Below are 21,422 nucleotides of genomic sequence, written 5' to 3' on the forward strand. Positions count from 1 at the left end.
CTACCAGTCTAGCCCCTTCGCTGTATGACTGTTGAGGTCCGCTCCAGACCCTGCTTGTCTGGGGTGCACCTCTAGTAGCCGTGGCACAGCGAGGGATGCTACCAGTTTCTTTTTCTGCTCTCTTTGTCCCAGGATGATGCCTGCCTAATGACAGTCTTTTGGATTTAGAGGGGTCAGGGAGGAGACAGTTTGTACTTTATAGGGCTTTAATTGCTGAGCTGTGCACTCTGTTGTTCATTCAGGGCTGTTAGGCTGCTATGTTTGATTCTTCTGCAACACAGCTCATTAAACAACCCTTTTTTTTTTTCTCAAATGCTCTGTGTTGAGGGGTTTGGGCTTTATTTTTGGATGTCCGATCGGGTGTCCTGCCCAGCTCAAAGGCAGACTAGCCACTGTTTGGCTGCCGAGGCTCCGCCCTGCTGTTGTGTGATTCGCGCTGTTCCTGCCGGCTCTGCTGTGGTCTCCGCCACGCCCTGCGGCGGAGTCTCTTCGTTGTAGCGTGTTGCCTCAGCAACGGCAGGCTGCGTCAGCAGTGGGCGTGTATCTCAGTAGGGATGGGTTGCCTCAGCAATGGCTGGCTGCGTCAGCAGTGGGCGTGTATCTCAGTTGGGGCGGGTTGCCTCGGCAACGGCTGGCTGCCTCAGCAGTGGGCGTGTATATCAGTTGGGGCAGGTTGCCTCCGTAGTGGTGGACGCCCCTCCCCCACAGAGCGTCTCGGACCGTCTGCCCGGGATAGTTTGAAATCGCGGTTTTGTTCGTCCCACTGGGTATCCCAAGCGATCTGTCCCTGCAATCCCCTGGGCTGGGCTACTGTGCAAGTCTCCTTCAGTCTCAAGTCCAGCCCTCTCAAGTCTCAGGTTGCCAGTTCAACAAGGCACCCGGACAAGCGCGCCCTGTGGGGATTGCTGGGTAGGGCCGGCCGCCGCCGCCCCGGCTGCCGGCTTCGCCAGGCAGACCTACTGCCTTGCGTCCCGTGTCTTTTTATACTTGGGAGTTTCCCCGTTCTGTGGGCAACAAAGATCAGTCTGGAAATGCAGCACTGACTCACCGTTTGCGGATTCAACGCGGGCTCCAATCCTGGGTTGTTCTCACAGCGCCATCTTGAGTCCCCTCTCCCGAAACTCCGTCTTTAAAAAAAAACGAGACTTTTTCTTAATAAATAATTCAATAAATGAAAATACGATGTCAAAGTATAGAACTTTGCGAGAGCTCTTGAACATTTAAGCAACGTGTGTCTATCTTTTCCAAAAGGTGAATAGAACAATGTTATCAGAAAAGCATGGAGAGCATATGTCAGTGTACCAGCTACAGTAATGGCACAAGGAAGGTTTAAATTGTTATTAATGTAACACCTAAATAGCATCATGTTATTTTCATTTGTATTTTTGAATTACATATTAGTGAACTACAATATTTTTCTATTTTTTCTTCATAGGTGTATCTTTGACAACATTTTAAAAACTTGTGTTCATTATCAATATTTTTATTTTTTTCTTTTGGAATTTTAGAGCCTATTTTCAAAAAAATATTTTATAACATATTTTTCTCTACATTTTTGCGAGAAGATAAGTTTTTGACACTTTCATTTTGCATTTAAATATTAATTTTTATATTCGGAACCATTTTAATGGTCTCAAATCTGATTGCATTATTTCTTCATTGCTTCTACACTTGGCATCTCTTTCAAAAAATTTCCACTTTTACTAAACAATTCTTTACAGCTGTTTTGTTATGTTAGCATAGAATGTGAAGTGCAATTCTGAATTGACTTTTATAGCAGGTACTGACATAACTTACACAATACTGTAGTTGAATAATATTTTCCCATTGGTTTTTGCTGTATTGTTTGTTACTAACACTTGCTTATATACCACCGAGCCTATTTCTAGATCATCTACTCTTATCTTTCTATGTGTCCTTACATCAGCCCCAGGATCTGATATTTATATCGTGATACTATATTTAATACGCAGATGGTTACCCTCAAAATGCTACTTTAAATACATTGCCTTGGTATTCTCATCAGGTATTTTTTCCTTACATATTAAAATGTTCAAATTGTACTGTATTTGTGTGATTTTACACAGAATTAACCATGAATGTTTAACATTTTCAAAATTAATGGCCTCATATTATTGTTATTCTGCATAAATATAATTTTGCCAGATGAAAGTAGAAATAAGGAACTCTATGCAAAGGTAATGACAAAAAAAGGTAGGAAGAAATCAGGCTTTGAAAATTACATTGTTTGGCTGAATATTATATATAGATACTAAAAACAAAATGAAATAAAATTGGAAAAAGCCAGGGTCACATAATGAAGGACTTTCAGTGTTAAGCAGAGTATATTGTAACTAGTCAATCGGCAGTAGGGAGGCACCGATGTTTCTGAGCAGCACAAATCCCACTTAGAATGTCAAAAATAGGTCTTTTGAAATAGGGCAGCCCTGCATAGGATGTGCTAGAGTGCAGAGGCAGATGCCTGAGTTGATAGATCACAGCAAGAAATTCTCAAACCTATTTCAGCAACACTGATGTTAGTTAACATTTCCTTTTAATTTTATCTATTATAGATGTATGTGGAACATACATGCTTTTATCAAAATCTTGGAGTCTCTCAGCCAACTTTGAAACAATTTCTGTAAAATTATTTACTGCAGGAAAAAAGTAATCTGAAATAGAAATTGGGATTATCAAATGCTTAAAGAAAATAATTTCTAATGGCATTGTTCCATAGTTCAAGAAAAGAAATAATAGAGAAGCCATCTTCTTTTATGTTTTACAAGGTATTTATATTATCATAAGACGTGAGCACCAATTAATAGGCAAAATGCATTTATAGACATAAACAGAATATTGGACCACTTGAAATAGCAATCAATAATAAATTACCTCAGATAGCTCATTGTTCTTTAGAGTTTAATGGAAACATACAAATATAAGCTTTAAAGAGGAAGGGGAGCATACTAAATGATACACTGTGTGTTTTTTCCTTGTGGTTGTTTCACAGAAATAGTGTAGATTTTGTCTGCATACTTTCTTGAAGGTACAGACAGCATAACTTTTTTAATCAAAAGGAAGCACTGTGGAACTGGCTAGGTCAAACACCATCTCTCCTACAATCTGGGCCACAATAACGTAATATTTAAATGTCATATCATAAAATTTTTTCACCAACTCATATGCTGCATATACACTGTGATCTAGTGAATAGCTGCTAAATTTATTTGCTTCCTGTAAAACAATAAAAACATATCTCTTACCAGTTAATTTACAATAAAATAATTAGTACCATATTTACTCCTAATGTCAGTAAGATTGGTCAGTGATGAATCAAGGAAAGTATTTAAGCATCTCAATGACTGACTTGCTAAAGGGTAAATATTATAATCTGTAAACATACCCCAGGCTTGTATCAATTAAAATATGTGTGTATAATACAAATCACATCATTTAAAAAATATGTGGAGAGACCTAACAGGCTTGTCTTTATGAATACAGGAGACATGAAATGTTTTTAAAAATTTGAAGAAAAAGACAAGACAATGTTTCATTTGAGTGAAAACAATTTAAGAAGAAAGAATTGTTAGAGGCAAATAAATAAGCATTACACAATTTTATACAGGAGAAGACACAAAATTGTATAGTCACTGAAATTTCATGGATAAATGACTGACAAGCAGTGAGCTGAAGACTGGAGAGTCTGAGTGGTGAGGGGTGCAGTAGTGGATTCAAAATCTCACAAAGGAGAGAGAGAAAAAAGGCTGAGAGAGGCATAAGAAAAACCAAGACTGTACATAGATAGAAGGAAAAACTTTTCAAACTGTGAATTGCTGGTTTATGATCTTAGATCATTTTTAAAATGCTTAGATTTTCATTATTAATATTAAAAAACACTTTATATAGTGATGTGTTGAAGACACTGGGATTCTACAATTAGCCCCTATGGGTTAAAATCTAGGCATCAGGACTTATTACCAAAAATTTCGTGTGGTCACTTGACTTTTCTTTGTTGTAGTTTTCCCACAAATAAGAAGTAGATAATATTAATAGTTATCCTCACTATCATCCCCCATATAACTCTGCCTAACTTCCTACCTCAGAGGTAGGAGATTGATGATTTCCAGTCTGAAAAAAACAGCCATGAGAAAAGACTTGCAGACACTCTGTCCACTGTAAATCCCCAAATGTATTTACTGTATTTAGAATTGAGCTCAATCTCTTATTATTGCAATATTCCCATTGGCAAGGTTTTGAATAAAGTCTTTCTTGCCATTTTGGTAAGTGTCAGAATGTTTTTTCTTTAAAACATAAAATTAAAAAACAAAGAAGTATCAGTTTAAACATTTTATAATTATGGAAGTAAGTAGTAGAAAAAACTAATCAGGAAAGTTGGAAGAGCTTTTATCTGATGAACAGAAGTTAGGGGTGAGATGAACATGGAAGTGAGATGAGAAAACACTGTTTTTACTTATAAACCAAGGGTGTTATAGAACTTCTCGACATCTTATAGACTATGTACCCATGTTACTTGAAGAAAATTAAAGCTAAAAAAAATACTATCAACAACAGAAGAAAATGAATCACGACTTTTTCATGTGTACTATCTATTATAACATTTGTCATTTGTTTAATGACTTATTTTTTTAATGATTGGATATACAGTAAGAGATGAATATCCAAATATAATGATTAATTTTTAATGATAATATGGGGAAATACTGATAGATTTTGAATGATAGTGAGGACAGTGGATTCAAGAACAATTCCTACATTTCTAGTTAACCTGTTGGTCCTATAGTAATTTTACAACTCTAATACTGGAGGGAGAGGGAGAAACATCTTTTAAAATGCAGTGCCAACAAATGAAACAGAAAATATGCTTAAGAGAGTGCATGAAAATTTACCTTTGTAGACATGAGTATTGATGCCAACTCATACTTCAATCTAGGGTAGGAATATGAGATAAGGGAGCTTATCCTATGTGGTAGTAGCACCATCAGCCATTGAGACTTCTCCCTCTCCTTTCAAATTCCTCTAATGTTTAAGTCTAATTTTTTTGGATAAGAATTAGAGTCATCATTTTTGGGTCAGAGTTAGTAGTTTATTTAGAATAGATTCTTAAATAATCAGAAATAATATACTGACAGATTTATCCAATTTTTAGTATACTGTCTTCTGCCTAAAACAATTTCAAGTCTTTAGAAGAACACCTCAAAATCTTCTCCAGATCCCAATTTGCTAATCCTTTAAGAAATGAAATAGCATAATTATTTCATAATAATTTGTTCTTCAAGTATAGATTACATATCCTTTAAACTAAACTCAATTTTTACTGTTTATAAATATAATTTTTAAACATAGAACCTTAGACATGGAGTGCAAAATAACAAGAATATTAATTCTAATCACAAAATATCTGCTTTTTAAAGACTATTTTGTGTAGGAGTGACTATATTATAAGTCATTTTTTTAAAGTTTGTGAGGTTGGAAAACATTTTCCTTAAGATTATTTTCTTCTATTCAACATCTTTATTTGTTGTACATGAGAGAGTGAAAAGAAGCAAACATTTTTCAGATAATTTGGACATAAGTTTTGTCCTTAATAATATAAATTATTTGTGCTGTTTAAGTAAACAATCCCAGTCTACTGAGATACTTATTCTCCCTTCCCTGCTTGTGAGGATTCAACCAATGTTGGGTGTCCTGCAGATTTAACTTTGAGATACACAGCAATATTTCATTTGTGAACCCAATTATGCCTTTTCTTTATCAGATTTTAGAGCATTTGGAAAGTTAATGATTAACATAAGAGTTGAAAGAAAATACTCTTTTACTTTCAAAACAATCCTACATTGAATTCAGTGGGCAGTTTTATTTGATTCTTCACCTAGACATGCCACTGAACTTGGGGGAAGGACTTTTTTTTTTAGTTCAGCTTTCATAAGAAGATTTGCCTTCAAACTTTTCATCAGGGCTTTGCAGCTACAAGAATAAAAAAAAAGAGAATACATATAAATCAGATGTATTAAAAGTAAATAACTAAACCATAATTCAGCCAAAACAAGGGATGATAGCCACACATCAGCAATTATTAAGAATTACAATAATGAGTTTCTGACAATATGGAAAATTCATGTTTTTATGTATAGGTACAACTATATTATTAAAATAAATGCATGAACACATAGGATGAAAATACAACTATATTATTAAATGCATGAATCACATAGGATGTTACTACTAATTAATAACAAGATACTGTCTTTAGATGAATGGTTATATCATATTATTTTTTGGTCCATTTTGCTGAACTGAAAGAGACAGCTCTAAAAAATATTTATCCTTGAGACACTCCCTGGTTACAGAGATAAACTACAACTCCTAACCTAATCATGGAAACAAAGCCTTATGGAACTGTGCCATAGTTCCATAGAACATTTTCTACCTCAAGCTTTCTTCTCCAGTTCATTTCACTAAAACCCTGGAAGAAAAAATTTTATGTGAAAATTATATTTTTGTCTCCATTGAATAATACATAAAAATTATGGAGAAACTAACGTTTCCTTCTTCCTTTTGGGAAGTCCTAGGTTTGAAATGCCCTGGATTTGAGCCACATTACCCCTCAGGGACTAGCCCTGAAAAAGACCACATTGTAGACAGCTGCGGCAATGCGCAGTCACTACTCAACCTTTCTCTCTCACTCAAATCCGGGATCCTGAAGTAATCAGAAATAGATTCTTGTCAATTGGTCTTACTGGCATAAATGTTAGAGATCAGAATACATTTTAAAAGAGCTTCAGTGATAGTATGTGGTACTTCCAAAGTTTTCAAAACCTAAAGACTAGACAGGCAGAATAACAACTTGTTTGTTCATTTGTTTGTTTGTTTTGAGACAGAGTGTTGTTCTGTCACCCAGGCTGAAGTGCAGTGGCTCAATCTCAACTCACTGAAACCTCTACTTGTTGGGTTCAAGCGATTCTCCTGCCACAGCCTCCCCAGTAGCTGGGACTACAGGTGTGCCCCATGACACTTGGCTAATTTTTTTGTATTTTTAGTAGAGATGGGGTTTCGCCATGTTGGCCAAGCTAGTCCGGAACTCCTGATCTCCGATGATCCATCCACTTTGGCCTCCCAAAGTGCTGGAAATACAAGTGTGAGCCACTATACCCAGCCAGAATAACAACCTTCTAAAGAAGTCTTTCTTTTTCTCTCTTTACAGGATTTGGGAGACATCGTGGCAAGGTATGTTTTTTTTCCCATCATTGCAAGCTAAAGCACAAGGCATGCTATGAAAAACATCAAGCAGTTTCCAACAAAGTGAAAACATAATTTGTTAACAACATAATGTACCAGTGTGATTGTGTGTATGTGTGTGTACTCATGTGTTTGTGTGTTATGTTGAATATGTTTTCTTTTTTTTTTTTTAAGCAGACAACCAAACTTTATTCAGAAAAGCATACAAGGAATCAGCACTAAATAATGAGAAACATTGGTCCCCACTCCCCAGCCACCCTCATTCTTCCCAAACCCACTCTCTCTTTTGGCTTCTATAGAACACTGCAGAAATCCTGTTCCTGAGTCTGCAAATGGCCCCAGACCAGGATGGGAGCTGCCCAGAGTGGTCTTGGGCTGGACTGAGTCCTGGCATCCAAAGAGGGAGGCTTATGTGACTGCCTCCACTATCCAAAAGTTCTGGGTGCAGGTCAGCTGGCCACCCCTATGGCACAGGGCCTTGAGGGAGGGTGAGTGTGGTGGTGGTCTTACACGTCCTTCTCATACCTGGCAGACAAAGGGAGCACAGAGCTGCTGGAAGCCCAGTGGGAAGGCACATCTAAGAGCAGTGAGCTCTGGAATGCTACAGGCATGTGTGGATAACTGCAGCTCCATGGCGGCCAAGGAGATATCTGCGCCTGAGTAAGGTCACCTGACCACAGACAGCACCAGGGGCTGGGGGGCTAAGACGGAGATCTTGAGAAGGCTGGACCTGAGCTAAAGTTGTAACTTAGATGGTGATCTGAATAAGGAAAAAAAGAATAAAGGCTGGAAGTCAAACCCATTGTTTAGGGTACAGAAGTATACAGCTAAGTTCCAGGTGTCCAGACCATAGCACAAGGAGAACAGGAATTCTCTTGAGTTAAGGCAAAATCAATCTTCACCCATCTGGGATCTTCCATTGCATGATGTGGAAAGGAAACTACTAGGCAGAGGTCATTTCTCTCCCCACCTCCTGCTACTGCCAGTGAAGACTCTGAAAGCTTCTGCAGGCCCAGGCCAGAATGGTGTTGCCAGCCCACAGTGGCGGGCCCTGGGAACGGTCGGTGTGACCAGCTCTGGTATTCTCTGTGGCCCCAGCAACATGGAAGCCTTACAGGCCCAGCCAGCAGGTCACCCCAGCGCCAGAGAGTGGTTCTTCTCTTTGGTAAGCGAGACCCACCCTGCCAGCTACTGCAGGTCAGCGCCAGGATCTCTTGCAGGTGACTTTCCTTTAGACTGGGAAAACCATCCGAATAACTTTGGCTTCATTTCTCCAACAACGTCAAGGAATGTTCATATTCCCCAGTTCAGGTCTCTGGCTAGGGGCAGCAATCTCCTTCCTCACTGGGGTGGGTCCCCTCCTCTGCTAGAGAAATTCCCTGGAGAAGAGAAAGAGAAGGAGCTCCCCAAATGTTCAAACAGAACACAACCAATGGGTTGAGCCCTTAGGCATGAATGAGAACCCAGCCAGCACAGGGCTGCTGGGAACCTCCAGGCAGGAATACTGCTCCAGGCCAGGAGCAGCTAATACAGTAAACTAAATTAATTCTGTAACAGCGAAACTTCTCAGAGTCTTTGAAAAGCTAATGAGCATCTCCAAGAAGGGGAGTCAGCACCGTTGACAAACCAACTTGGCCTTGAAATCCTCTTTTCGAGAGGCGGCTCCTGAGCCAGGGGTCCTGATTCACCCACCCTTTTAATGCAAACAGCGCTGGGCTGCGAGTCCGGATTCTAATCTTACTCTGGCTGTTCCCAAGAGCAGGCTCTGGGTCCCCATCTGTAAAAAGGGGTGGGATTCACCTTAATATTCCACCATGGTTGTGGGACTCCTAATGCAAACAGATATGGGGAGAGATGAGAGGGGCAGCAAGCAGGTAAGGAAGGCTGGGAAGATACTTGTGTCACGGAGAGGCCAGGACAGTTAGCAGGTGTTTGGGACTGGCTGCAAAAAACTTGAAGGACAAACGCGGAGTAGGCAGAGGCAAGAGGAGACTTCCCAAGAGTAAGGGTGCAGCCCACCGGCTCCTCTTATCCGTCCCCACCTTGGGGGATGGGCCCCGCCCCCACATCCCGCCACCGAGAGACAGGCTGGAAGGGGCTTCGCAGGACGCTCGCACAATCCCAAGCTAAAAACAAACTCGTCGGTCATCCCCGGATCAGCCAAGGCCTGTCCTCAGCTCCGCCCACAGCCCAGCTCCTGCGTTTTACAGCACGGGAGGCTGGATGAGGGGCCAGGGAAGTGGGTGCGCTTCTGACCACGGGGTGGGAGGGAAGGGGGCAGCCAGAAGCCTGGCTCCAATTTGAGAGCCTTCCCCGGATCTACGCGGCGCCTGTCCACGTCTTAGTCTCAGCAGGGAAGGGAATTGGAACTGCGAGGTTTGGCGTCGGGCGGCTAGTCTGCTAGGGTGTGTCCGCCCCTTGGATCGCAGCCCTGCGCTGGTGCCTGGAAACTGCGTGTCCGGCGTGGCGTTCGGGATTCCGGGCGGTGGCGACGGCGACGATGCAGTGGGGCGTGAGCTGCGCGTCAGGGTTCCTGGGAGCGGGCGACAGTGGAAACGCTGGCGGGTAGGGGGAGGGTGCCAGGACGCACCCGCGCGGGGCGGCGGCAGGAACCGGGGGCGCTGGTCTCCCGGGGTTCCTCCTCCCCGATCCGGGCCGCGGCGGGCGCGGGCGGCCTCACACCGCCTCCTGCTGACCCTTGAGCGAGGGCCGCAGCCATAGAGCGCCGAGAGCAGATAGAAGCCGTGGCAGACTCGCCGCAGACGGCGGCCGCCAAGAAGGCGTGGTAGGCGCAGGGCAGCGGGGAATCCTTGAGGTCGCAGTCGCTGTGGCGCTGCATCTGGTCGCTCAAGATGCTGGTTGTGGCGCCGAAGAGCGTCGTGCGCCACGTTGACCAGGAGCCAGCGCGAGCCCAGCACGGGGACCAGCTCGTGCTTGCCCAGCAGCACGAGGAAGTAGAGGCCCAGCGTGAGCATCCAGAAGAGCACGGACACTAAGAGCGCGAAGTGCACGGGGTCCTGGTACTTCCTTGAAGCGATAGTGATAAAGAGGCGGCGCCGGCCAGCAGCTGCAGCACCCGCAGCACGCCCAGCGGACTGCGCAGGAAGGGTCGCTGCAGGCGCACCACGCCGCGGGCCACAATCCCCTGGGGCGGGGGCGGCGGGAGCATGGCCCCAGGGTGCGGCGGCGGCGGCCGCGGCAGCGCCCCAAGCAGCTGAATGGCTGCGCCTTGCTCGTCGGGGCGGCCAGGCCCAGGTGCCCGCTGCGCCCGCCTCAGCCTCCTCGCCTTGCTCCCCTCCTAGCCCTCTCTTCCTTTCCTCCTCCAAGTATGTTTTCTTATGTCCTCTATCAGATATTACTTTTGTTACTTTCCAAAGTGACTCGGGGGTAATGTTTTGAAGAGTTCAATGCAGAAGTTGCTAGGTATAGGTGCCTAATTTTAGGATACAGAATCATAATTAGAGACAAATGAACTATTTGGTGGCAGATAGGGAGAGAGGTAATTATCTTTCAGTGGAAGTAGGTTAGAAATGGAGTGAATCCTTAGAAAGATTCCCTAAGAGAGCCAGGAACCTATCCTAGGATTGTGGAGTTACATTACAATATCAGAAGTGGGTTTGCATGAAGCATTTCCTTTTGGAAACTATTTCTTAAACACAGACACCAGAAAGGTTAACCAACTGCACCTGCTTCCTTGCAGAAGCGAGCCTGTGCTGCTGCGCATGCCCCAGCCTGTGAATCCAGCGCTCATTGCAGGGCCCATCACTGGACTGGTGCACATTCTCAACCGCTTCCGAGGTGAGTGTCATCCTCTTGCTGGGACCAACATGTAATGTCTTCAAGTATGGTTTCTATGAGCAGTTTTCCTAGTGTAATGATCTTTCACCTGGAAGAAAATAGTCTGTGAATAGGTCTTTATATTTATAGTTTCACTATCATCAGACCAATAATAAAAGCTGGTGAAATGTAATAAGGATCAGCCATAGAACAAATTTCTTAGAAAAAAATAAAACATGCAGAATGGCTCCTTAGGACTTAGAAACATTCTCTGACACAATTTCATGTATACAAGTATTACATGAGGTAAACAGAACTGAGTTAATTCAGGACATTTCAATTTCAAATTAAGTGTCGTTAATGATTGTGATTTGGGTGACAGTGTTTATTTTTAAGTACATTTCAGGTGAAGTTTCATAGCATTTGTAATTTTAATCGTGCATTTTAATCAACCAAAATGTACATGAGTAACTTAAATAACAATGCAAATCTGAGGATCTGTGAACAAAGGAAAGTGATTTGGCGGTTGATGAGTCCTTAGAACTCCAGGATAGATCATGATCAATCAGGCAGATAAAAGAAGTCTGTGCTGAAATCTGGCATGAAAGTCAGATAATTCTTGCAAGGAATCTGCACTTTTCAGAAGGCAGATTCAGAGTTTCATTAAATATGAATTTGCTAGCTTAAGTGGCAGATTATATTCTGGCAAAGTGATAACTTATTTAGGTATAAGAATGGCTCCCCACCTCATCTCCTGTCCCCAGCCTCCTGCTCTGCCCTGCCAGAGAAGAGGCAATGGACATACATTTTATTTCTATGGACGTGGCTGCAGTCCAAGAGCTTCCAGTTTTTCAGTTGTAATAAAAAGTAGCTAACTAGACGTAGGCATGACAATCCTCCCCTTCACATTTTTGAATTTATAGAAACTGTGGTCATTGCAGTTTAGCTATTTACTTGTGTAGATTTCCTAACACCCTCTGATCCCAACATTTTTCCAGACAAAAGTTGCCTTTTAATCTTGACCTGTGTTTTCTAGTGAGAGTCTCTTTCTTTTTTTAAAAATTTTTTATTGCATTTTAGGTTTTGGGGTACATGTGCAGAACGTGCAAGACAGTTGCATAGGTACACACATGGCAGTGTGTTTTGCTTCCTTTCTCCCCTTCACCCACATTTGGCATTTCTCCCCAGGCTATCCCTCCCCAGCTCCCCCCCCTTACTGGCCCTCCCCTTTTCCCCCCAATAGACCCCAGTGTTTAGTATTCCCCACCCTGTGTCCATGTGTCCTTATTTTTCATCACCCACCTATGAGTGAGAATATGCAGTATTTCATTTTCTGTTCTTGTGTCAGTTTGCTGAGAATGATGTTCTGCAGATTCATCCATGTAGCTACAAACAACACAAACTCATCATTTCTGATTGCTGCATAATATTCCATGGTGTATATGTGCCACATTTTCCCAATCCAGTCTATCATCGATGGGCATTTGGGTTGGTTCCAGGTCTTTGCTATTGTAAACAGTGCTGCAATGAACATTCGTGTGCATGTGTCCTTATACTACAACGATTTATAGTCCTTTGGATATATACACATTAATGGGATTGCTGGGTCAAATGGAATTTCTATTTCTAAGGCCTTGAGGAATCGCCACACTGTCTTCCACAATGGTTGAACTAATTTACACTCCCACCAACAGTGTAAAAGTGTTCCTTTTTCTCCACATCCTCTCCAGCATCTGTTGTCTCCAGATTTTTTAATGATCGCTATTCTAACTGGCGTGAGATGGTATCTCAATGTGGTTTTGATTTGCATCTCTCTGATGACCAGTGATGATGAGCATTTTTTCATGTGATTGTTGGCCTCACATATGTCTTCTTTCGTAAAGTGTCTGTTCATATCCTTTGCCCACTTTTGAATGGGCTTGTTTGTTTTTTTCCTGTAAATCTGTTTGAGTTCTTTGTAAATTCTGGATATCAGCCCTTTGTCAGATGGGTAAACTGCAAAAATTTTTTCCCATTCTGTTGGTTGCCGATTCACTCTAGTGACTGTTTCTTTTGCCGTGCAGAAGCTGTGGAGTTTCATTAGGTCCCATTTGTCTATTTTGGCTTTTGTTGCCAATGCTTTTGGTGTTTTGTTCATGAAGTCCTTGCCTACTCCTATGTCCTGGATGGTTTTGCCTAGATTTTCTTCTAGGGTTTTTATGGTGCCAGGTCTTATGTTTAAGTCTTTAATCCATCTGGAGTTAATTTTAGTGTAAGGTATCAGGAAGGGGTCCAGTTTCTGCTTTCTGCACATGGCTAGTCAGTTTTCCCAACACCATTTGTTAAGCAGGGAATCGTTTCCCCATTGCTTGTTTTTGTCAGGTTTATCAAAGATTGTATGGTTGTAGATATGTTGTGTTGCCTCTGATGCCTCTGTTCTGTTCCATTGGTCTATATCTCTGTTTTGATACCAGTACCATGCTGTTTTGATTACTGTAGCCTTGTAGTATAGTTTGAAATCCAGTAGTGTGATACCCCCCGCTGTGTTCTTTTTGCTTAGAATTGACTTGGCTATGCGAGCTCTCTTTTGGTTCCATATGAAGTTCATGGTGGTTTTTTCCAGTTCTGTGAAGAAAGTCAATGGTAGCTTGATGGGTGTAGCATTGATTCTGTAAATTACTTTGGGCAGTATAGCCATTTTCACGATATTAATTCTTCTTAACCATGAACATGGAATGTTTCTCCATCTGTTTGTGTCCTCTCTGATTTCATTGAGCACTGTTTTGTAGTTTTCCTTGAAGAGGTCCCTTGCGTTCCTTGTAAGTTGTATTCCTAGGTATTTTATTCTGTTTGTAGCAATTGTGAATGGCAGTTCATTCTTGATTTGGCTTTCTTTAAGTTTGTTATTGGTGTAGACGAATGCTTGTGATTTTTGCACATTGATTTTATATCCTGAGACTTTGCTGAAGTCGCTTATCAGTTTCAGGAGTTTTTGGGCTGAGGCGATGGGGTCTTCTAGGTATACTATAATGTCGTCTGCAAATAGAGACAATTTGGCTTCCACCTTTCGTATTTGAATACCCTTTATTTCTTTTTCTTGCCTGATTGCTGTGGCTGGAACTTCCAGTACTATATTGAGTAGGAGTGGTGAAATAGGGCATCCTTGTCTAGTGCCGGATTTCAAAGGGAATGCTTCCAGTTTTTGCCCATTAAGTATGATATTGGCTGTTGGTCTGTTGTAAATAGCTTTTATTACTTTGAGGTATGTTCCATCAATACCAAGTTTATTGAGGGTTTTTAGCATAAAGCACTGTTGAATTTTGTCGAATGCCTTCTCTGCATCAATTGAGATAATCATGTGGTTTTTGGTTTTGGTTCTGTTTATGTGGTGAATTACGTTGATAGACTTGCGTATGTTGAACCAGCCTTGCATCCCCGGGATGAATCCTACTTGATCATGATGGATAAGCTTTTTGATGTGCTGTTGCAATCGGCTTGCCAATATTTTATTGAAGATTTTTGCATCTATGTTCATCATGGATATTGGCCTGAAGTTTTCTTTTCTTATTGGGTCTCTGCCGGGTTTTGATATCAGAATGATGTTGGTCTCATAAAATGATTTGGGAAGGATTCCCTGTTTTTGGATTATTTGGAATAGTTTCAGTAGGAATGGTACCAGCTCCTCTTTGTGTGTCTGGTAGAATTTGGCTATGAACCCATCTGGACCGGGGTTTTTTTTGTGTGGTAGGCTCTTAATTGCTGCCTCAACTTCTGCCCTTGTTATTGGTCTATTCATAGTTTCAGCTTCCTCCTGGTTTAGGCTTGGGAGGACACAGGAGTCCAGGAATTTATCCATTTCTTCCAGGTTTACTAGTTTATGTGCATAGAGTTGTTTGTAATATTCTCTGATGATGGTTTGAATTTCTATGGAATCTGTGGTGATTTCCCCTTTACCTTTTTTATTGCATCTATTTGGTTGTTCTCTCTTTTCTTTTTTATCAATCTGGCTAGTGGTTTGTCTATTTTGTTATAGACAAAAACCACCTCTTGGATTTATTGATTTTTTTGAAGGGTTTTTCGTGTCTCTATCTCCTTCTGTTCTGCTCTGATCTTAGTTATTTCTTGTCTTCTGCTAGGTTTTGAGTTTTTTTGATCTTGCTCCTCTAGCTCTTTCAATTTTGACGATAGGGTGTCAATTTTGGATCTCTCCATTCTCCTCATAGGGCACTTATTGCTCTATATTTTCCTCTAGAGACTGCCTTAAATGTGTCCTAGAGATTCTGGCATGTTTTGTCTTCGTTCTCATTGGTTTCGAAGAACTTCTTTAATGGCCAATCAGTGTTTCATTTAAACCTATGAGTACGTGTGATGTGGTATTGACTAGAATGTTTATTTTGTGTATTTGAAGTGGAGAGCTCTATAAATATTTATTAAGTTTACTTGTTCCAGATCTGAGTTCGAGTCCTTGATATCCTTATTAATTTTCTGCCTCATTGTATCTAAGTCTCTATGTATCTGTGTGTTAGTATCATTAGCTCTTATTGTTGCATTGATCCTTTTACCACTATATCCTTGCTGCTTTAAAATCTATTTTATCCGATACAAGAATTGCAACTCCTATTTATTTATTTATTTTTGCTCTCCATTTGGTTGGTAAATCTTTCTCCATTCCTTTGTTTTGAGTCTTTGTGTATCCTTGAGTGTGAAACAGGTCTGGATATAACATGCCGTTGGGTTTTGGCTGTGTCTTTTGATTGGGGGATTTAGTCGATTTAAATTTAGGCTTACTGCCCTTTGATGTTAACTGGCTGTTTTATCCATTCGTTAGTGTAAATTCTTTATGTTGGTGCTCTTTACTTTTTGGTATATTTTTAGAAGGGCTGATACTGGTTGTTTCTTTATGTGTGTAATGCTTCTTTCAGAAGCTCTTGTAAAGCAGGCCTGGTGGTAATAAAATCTCTGAGTTCTTGCTTGTTCATAAAAGATTTTATTTTTTCTTCAGTTGTGAAGCTTAGTTTGGCTGGATATGAAATTCTGGGCTGAAGGTTCTGTTCTTTGAGGATGTTGAATATTGGCCCCCACTCTCTTCTGGCTTGTAGAGTTTCTGCTGAGAGATCTGCTGTAAGTCTGATTGACTTGCCTTTGTGGGTAACCTGACCTTTCTCTCTGGCTGCCCTTAGTATTTTCTCCTTCATTTCAGCCCTAGTGAATCTAATGATTATGTGCCTTGGGGTTGCTCTTCTTGAGGAATATCTTTGTGGTGTTCTCTCTATTACCTGGGGTTGAATATTGACCTGCTTTGCTAGTTTAGGAAAATTTTCCTGAATAATTTCCTGAAGGGTATTTTCCATCTTGGATTCATTCTCTCCGTCGCATTCAGGTACGCCTATCAAACGTAGATTTGGTCTTTTCACATAGTTCTTGGAGACTTTGCTCATTCCTTTTTATCCTTTTTTCTCTCATCTTTTCTTCGCGTTTTATTTCATTAAGTTGGACTTTGACCTCTGATATCCCTTCTTCTGCTTCAAATTCAAGTGTTTAAACCTGTGCAAACTTCTCGGCGTTCCTGTATTGTATTCTTCTTTTCCATTAATTCACTCATACTCCTCTCTAAGTTGTCTATTCTCAATAGGATTTCATCAAACTTTTTTTCAAAGTTCCTAGTTTGTTTATGTTGGGCTACAACATGTTCTTTTAACTCACCGAAGTTTGTTATTATCTATTCCCTGAAGCGATATTCTAGCATTGGGATGCGCTCGTTCTCCATCAAGCCTTGTCCCATTGCTGATGTGGAACTGTGATCATCTTTAGAGGGAGAGGCGTTCCGACTTTGAGTATTCTCAGCTTTTTTACGCTGGTTTCTTCCCATCATTGTAAGTTTATCCTCCTGTGGTCTTTGAATTTACCAACTTTCAGATTAGGTCTCTTGAGTGGGCGTCCAGGTTGTTAGTTCCCAGGACCAGAGCAGCGGCATTAAAACTGATCGTGCTTTTCTGCCCAGGATTCTCTTGTCTGGCTTCCTTCTTGTGTCCGTAGTAGGCGACTCTGCCTTCCCCGGGCTCCAAACCTCAGTCAGAAGGGGAGCCGGTCCTGTTTACTCTGCATCGAGCGCTGCCACGCTGAGGTGCCATCACAGCTGCTGCACTGGGCTCTGGTGTCATGCTGGGGGCCCTTGTGGGTCCTCCGAACCTGTTTACTCTGCTCCAAGAGCTGCTGCGCCAAGGCGCCAGCGGAACTGCTGCACCAGCCACGAAAGTCGTGCTGGTGACCCGTGTGATTCCTCCACTTGGGATCTTCTGCTCCGTGAACAACCAGAATTTGTCTGAAGTGGTGTGGCATCATCTAGTTCTCCATGCCTTCACTGAGAGCTGAAGTCCCAAGATGTTTTAGCGATCGGCCATCTTGGATCAGTCCCTCGTGAGAGTCTCTTCTTTCTTATCTGAACATAAGAATGTATAAACTGCTTTTCACTGGAACATTCTCTTTTTTCTACAGTGGAAACTACCTTCAATTATGAAGTAAGCAAGCACACTATCAGCCTGTTTGAGGATGTGAGAAGTTGGATGTTCAGACCTGATCAGGAAGGTGGAGCTTTGAATTCTGACAGACCTATTTTGCTGCATGGGGAGACTGGGGCTTTTCCTCTGGGAAACACTACTGGGAGCTGGTTGTGGATGACTCTGGGGACTGGGCTCTGGGCGTCTGTAAGGACTCCCCGATAAGGAAGAATGGCACCATGATTACATCTGAGGACATATTTCTTCTTTTACGTGTGAAGGTGGATCATCATTTCTGTGTCTTGACCAGCTCTCCAATGCCTCCTCACTATGTAGAGAAACCTCTGGGCCGGGTTGGTGTGTTTCTGTATTTTCAAAGCGGAAGTGTGAGTTTTTTGAATATCACCAAGAATTCCTTCATATGGCGTTACCTGGCTGGCTCCTTAAGTTTCCCTGTCAGGCCTTTCTTTTACACTGGCCATAGATGATCAGGATGAAGACAGCTGACTGTTTGAGAACTGTATGTACAAGGGAGCCCTTCACTGTTGAAGCAGAGGAATCACACTGTTCAGGCTTTCTTTCTATTTTAGTGTCACCTCACTTTGTTATGGTTAAACAGAAAAATACGTAAAATGAAAAATATTTGTATACACTTTCTAACAATTAAAATAATCTCTTATGGTCCATTACTTAAAATGTATATTGTGATTTTCAACTGCTTTGTGAATTTTTTGATGGAATTCTGGAAATATGAGGGTGCGTGATTCCAAGTGAATGATCTCATGCAGGAACAGAATTTGCATGTCATGGACAGACAGGATTTTGTACAACACATTTGCAAGTGTGGGAGCTTCCTCCTATTGAAACAGTAAATTCTATACCTCATCACTTTAGGGGGAAAATTTATTTTACACCTAAATGTTCACTGAATCTTTGGGAAAAAAAATAGGGATTTAACAGTTGTGCATCCTATGGTGACAAAAATACATTCTGAGAAATGCATTATTAAGTGATTTTTATCACAGTGTGAACATCAGAGTGAACTTACAAAAACCTAGGTAGAATAGCCATCTGCAGAATGGGCCAAATGGTGCAGCCTATTGCTTCTTCGAGAACTTGCTAGCAATGCCCGAGCAACAACCCAAAAGGTTTAACCCACATTGATTTCTGTAGCTGGTTAATTAAGCAAACAGCATCACCTAGGGAAAAATAGATAAATGAGCAGATTGTCTGCTTTAAAATGTGTTTATGCTTCCGGTTCACACAGATTATGAATTCTCACTGATGACCTAGACCTGAGACATAATCATCACCTCATGTTACAGTGGGAACATATTAGTATCAGAAAAAAAAAAGACAAAACAAGCAAAACCCAGTTCTGATGAAAACCCAGATTACAGTGAGTCAATTGAGTGTGTCTACCCACCAAATGGTCATTTTCATGATCACTAATTAAATAATGGCAACAGACGTTCTACTTCCAGTTTAACAGATGATCCTGACTGATGTCTGGGCTTCCTCAGTTGGGGGTGTTACCTCGAGTATATTAAAATAGCCTCTCCAGGTAGCTGCTTGGGCTTGCTCACAGCATGGTAGTTAACTTTCCACAGTGAAGATTTCTGTAGAGTCAGAAGAAGTACTATTATGCTTCAGAGTAAAACATCAGCTATAGTCACAACATTACACAAAGTAAAGGGACTAGAACACTCAACAGTAGCAGTCTTGAAGTTACATCATAGGAGGAGAATGTGGGATGAATATATATTTAAGAAGTAGACATTGAGGATCTACATCCAGAGATTGGGGGTTCTATAAAACATGAGATCCAACGAGCCCCTTACAGAAACACCATTCCTGCTCCAGATTCCTGTAAAAGGGCAATTGACAATTGGGACCAGGTAAATATACTTTTGGAATTTTTTTTCAAGATGTGGTTCAACTGGACAATCATTATGAACACGACATGACAAAACCATTGAGGAAGATGCACAGGATACTGGAGTAGAGGAAGGGAAGGATGACCCATCTCCTTCGAGGTGAACAGAGACAGACCCAGTACTGTTAAGACAGTAGGATGAAAAAGGTCAGTGCACCCTTGGCAGGAAACCCCTCTGATGTCTCTAAGTGGCTGGAAACTATTCATTAGGCCTTCTGAATGCCTTGCACTTTTCAAGATTTCTTGATGATAAGAGCCACTGACTGGAGTTCATAATACATAGAATACCTTCAGCATAGAGGGTGAGAAAGTCTTTCCCTCAAAAGCCAGAAGTTCAAAAACCTGTAGCCGAGTCATCCACTGGATCTTACTGTAAGTGTGGACTAAAGAGAGAGAAACATTGGCTTTAACCTCAGATACAAGCTGTTCCATTCTCACTGCCCTGTGGCTCCCATACTCAAAAGGGAAGGTGAGGTTAGGTCCTGTGACTATTCCTTCTTCTGGACTGTAGAACTTTTTGATGCTGACTCAGAGATATGTTCTCTGCTTACTAAAATCTAATGTCTATTAACATTCTGCTGTGAAGGAGACAGGCTGGGTCTTGTCACAGGCCTCTCACTCTGTGCCCCTATGTTCTACTCCTCTGGCCCTTACTGATCCATGATGCCCGCCAGAATCACTGAAATTATTCTCCCTCTCTGTCAGTCCTCTGGCCCAGTTCTCAGAACACAGGTCCCTGACTATCCACTTTCTCATTATCTGCCCTTGCCCTTCAAATTCACAACATAAGAAAAGTTGGTCATCAAAATATCCTGGAATGGGAAACAGGGGTTGTCTAATTTGCCTGACATCCAGCAATGCAGATGCAGGATTCAAAGGCAGGAGGAGGAAGCAAAAGTGGATGCCCTTGAAACTGCTCAGTCACATCCTTGTGAAATCTAAAAAGGTAAAAGGTATTTGGGGTTAAATAATAGGAAAAGAGAAAGAGGACAGTCAAGTTCAGGTGTGTATGGAGAAAGAGAGGTTTTATCGGTGTCTGACACAAAGTAAAACTCTCTTACCTTAATAGGATGTACCCACGCATGTGTCAGAAAACTAATCCCAGGTGAGGAAAAGCAAAGTCACAGTGAAGAAGGGATCCAGATAAGGAAGGAACAGGCAACATTTCCTACACATTTCAAAATGATTCTTGAGTGCAGTGCTTACATCTCCTGGAATTGGCATGGAGTTTCTACTGTGTATCAGTACCCAAGGTGGAAAAAGGGCCAAGAGTAACATGGTATCATGGTTAAGAGCAACGTCTTGAAGTTCAACTGCCTGGGCTTGATTTTCAAACTCACTGCTTATAAAGCCTCATTCCCAGAACAAAGTGCCTTTCTCAAAGCAGCGTGTGTGGGTGTGGACTGTATAGGTGTGTTATGCATTTTTTATATAATATGGTGTTGGTATATATAAAGTAATTGTGTATACACACATACATACACACACACACACACATCCTGTACCTGTATATAATAATTGGATCAGTACCTTGCAAAAGGGTTAAAATTTACTTAAACAAAACAACAGTTACATGACAGATAAACTGTAAGGGTAGTTCAGCCAAAAGAAATGGGAATAAGGGAAAGAATAGAAACTTATGAGGAGGCAAGGGGAAAAAAAGAGCAAATCATTGAGAGAGAACCCAAATTTAAGATAGCAATGGGTGAACGTGCCAGCAAAACCCTTTTAAAAGTTCTTTAAAACTTCTAACATTTGCATTAGAAGACTGATTAGAAAGAGGACACATTTGCATATCACCTGGGATGGAGGTTTCATCTGGTTCTCACACTCAGGGTTCTAAGATGCCATGATCATGACATACAACAGACACAGATCTCAAGGATCACTGTCTAGAGCTCTCCAACCTGCCTCAAAAGAAAGCAGACAGTGGCTGAAGGTCTCAGCTAAGGGATTTATAATCTAGGACTTGGGCT

At 41.5% G+C, this 21,422-nt stretch overlaps 1 protein-coding gene across 3 annotated transcripts in view; it reads left to right on the forward strand.

The window, feature by feature from the left end:
- The window catches only part of LOC100402966 (tripartite motif-containing protein 43B), a 49,778-nt gene that overhangs the window by 11,460 nt on the left and 16,896 nt on the right, over window positions 1-21,422 (forward strand). The window contains exons 2-5 of one of the 3 annotated variants that reach the window (XR_013528245.1): window positions 7,223-7,245; window positions 7,790-10,583; window positions 10,958-11,055; window positions 17,509-19,396. Coding sequence is in view for 1 of the 3 variants with exons in the window: in XM_078353548.1 (XP_078209674.1) it covers window positions 7,223-7,245; window positions 10,958-11,055; window positions 17,509-17,735 (348 nt within the window). In the remaining 2 variants the exon portion in view is untranslated. Of the gene's footprint in view, window positions 1-7,222; window positions 7,246-7,789; window positions 10,584-10,957; window positions 11,056-17,508; window positions 19,397-19,438; window positions 19,594-21,422 lie in introns of those variants that run through there. The other 2 variants (XR_013528244.1, XM_078353548.1) reach the window with 2 other exon arrangements.

Source organism: Callithrix jacchus, chromosome 16 (genome assembly GCF_049354715.1).
Source record: "Callithrix jacchus isolate 240 chromosome 16, calJac240_pri, whole genome shotgun sequence".
Taxonomy (NCBI): domain Eukaryota; kingdom Metazoa; phylum Chordata; class Mammalia; order Primates; family Cebidae; genus Callithrix; species Callithrix jacchus.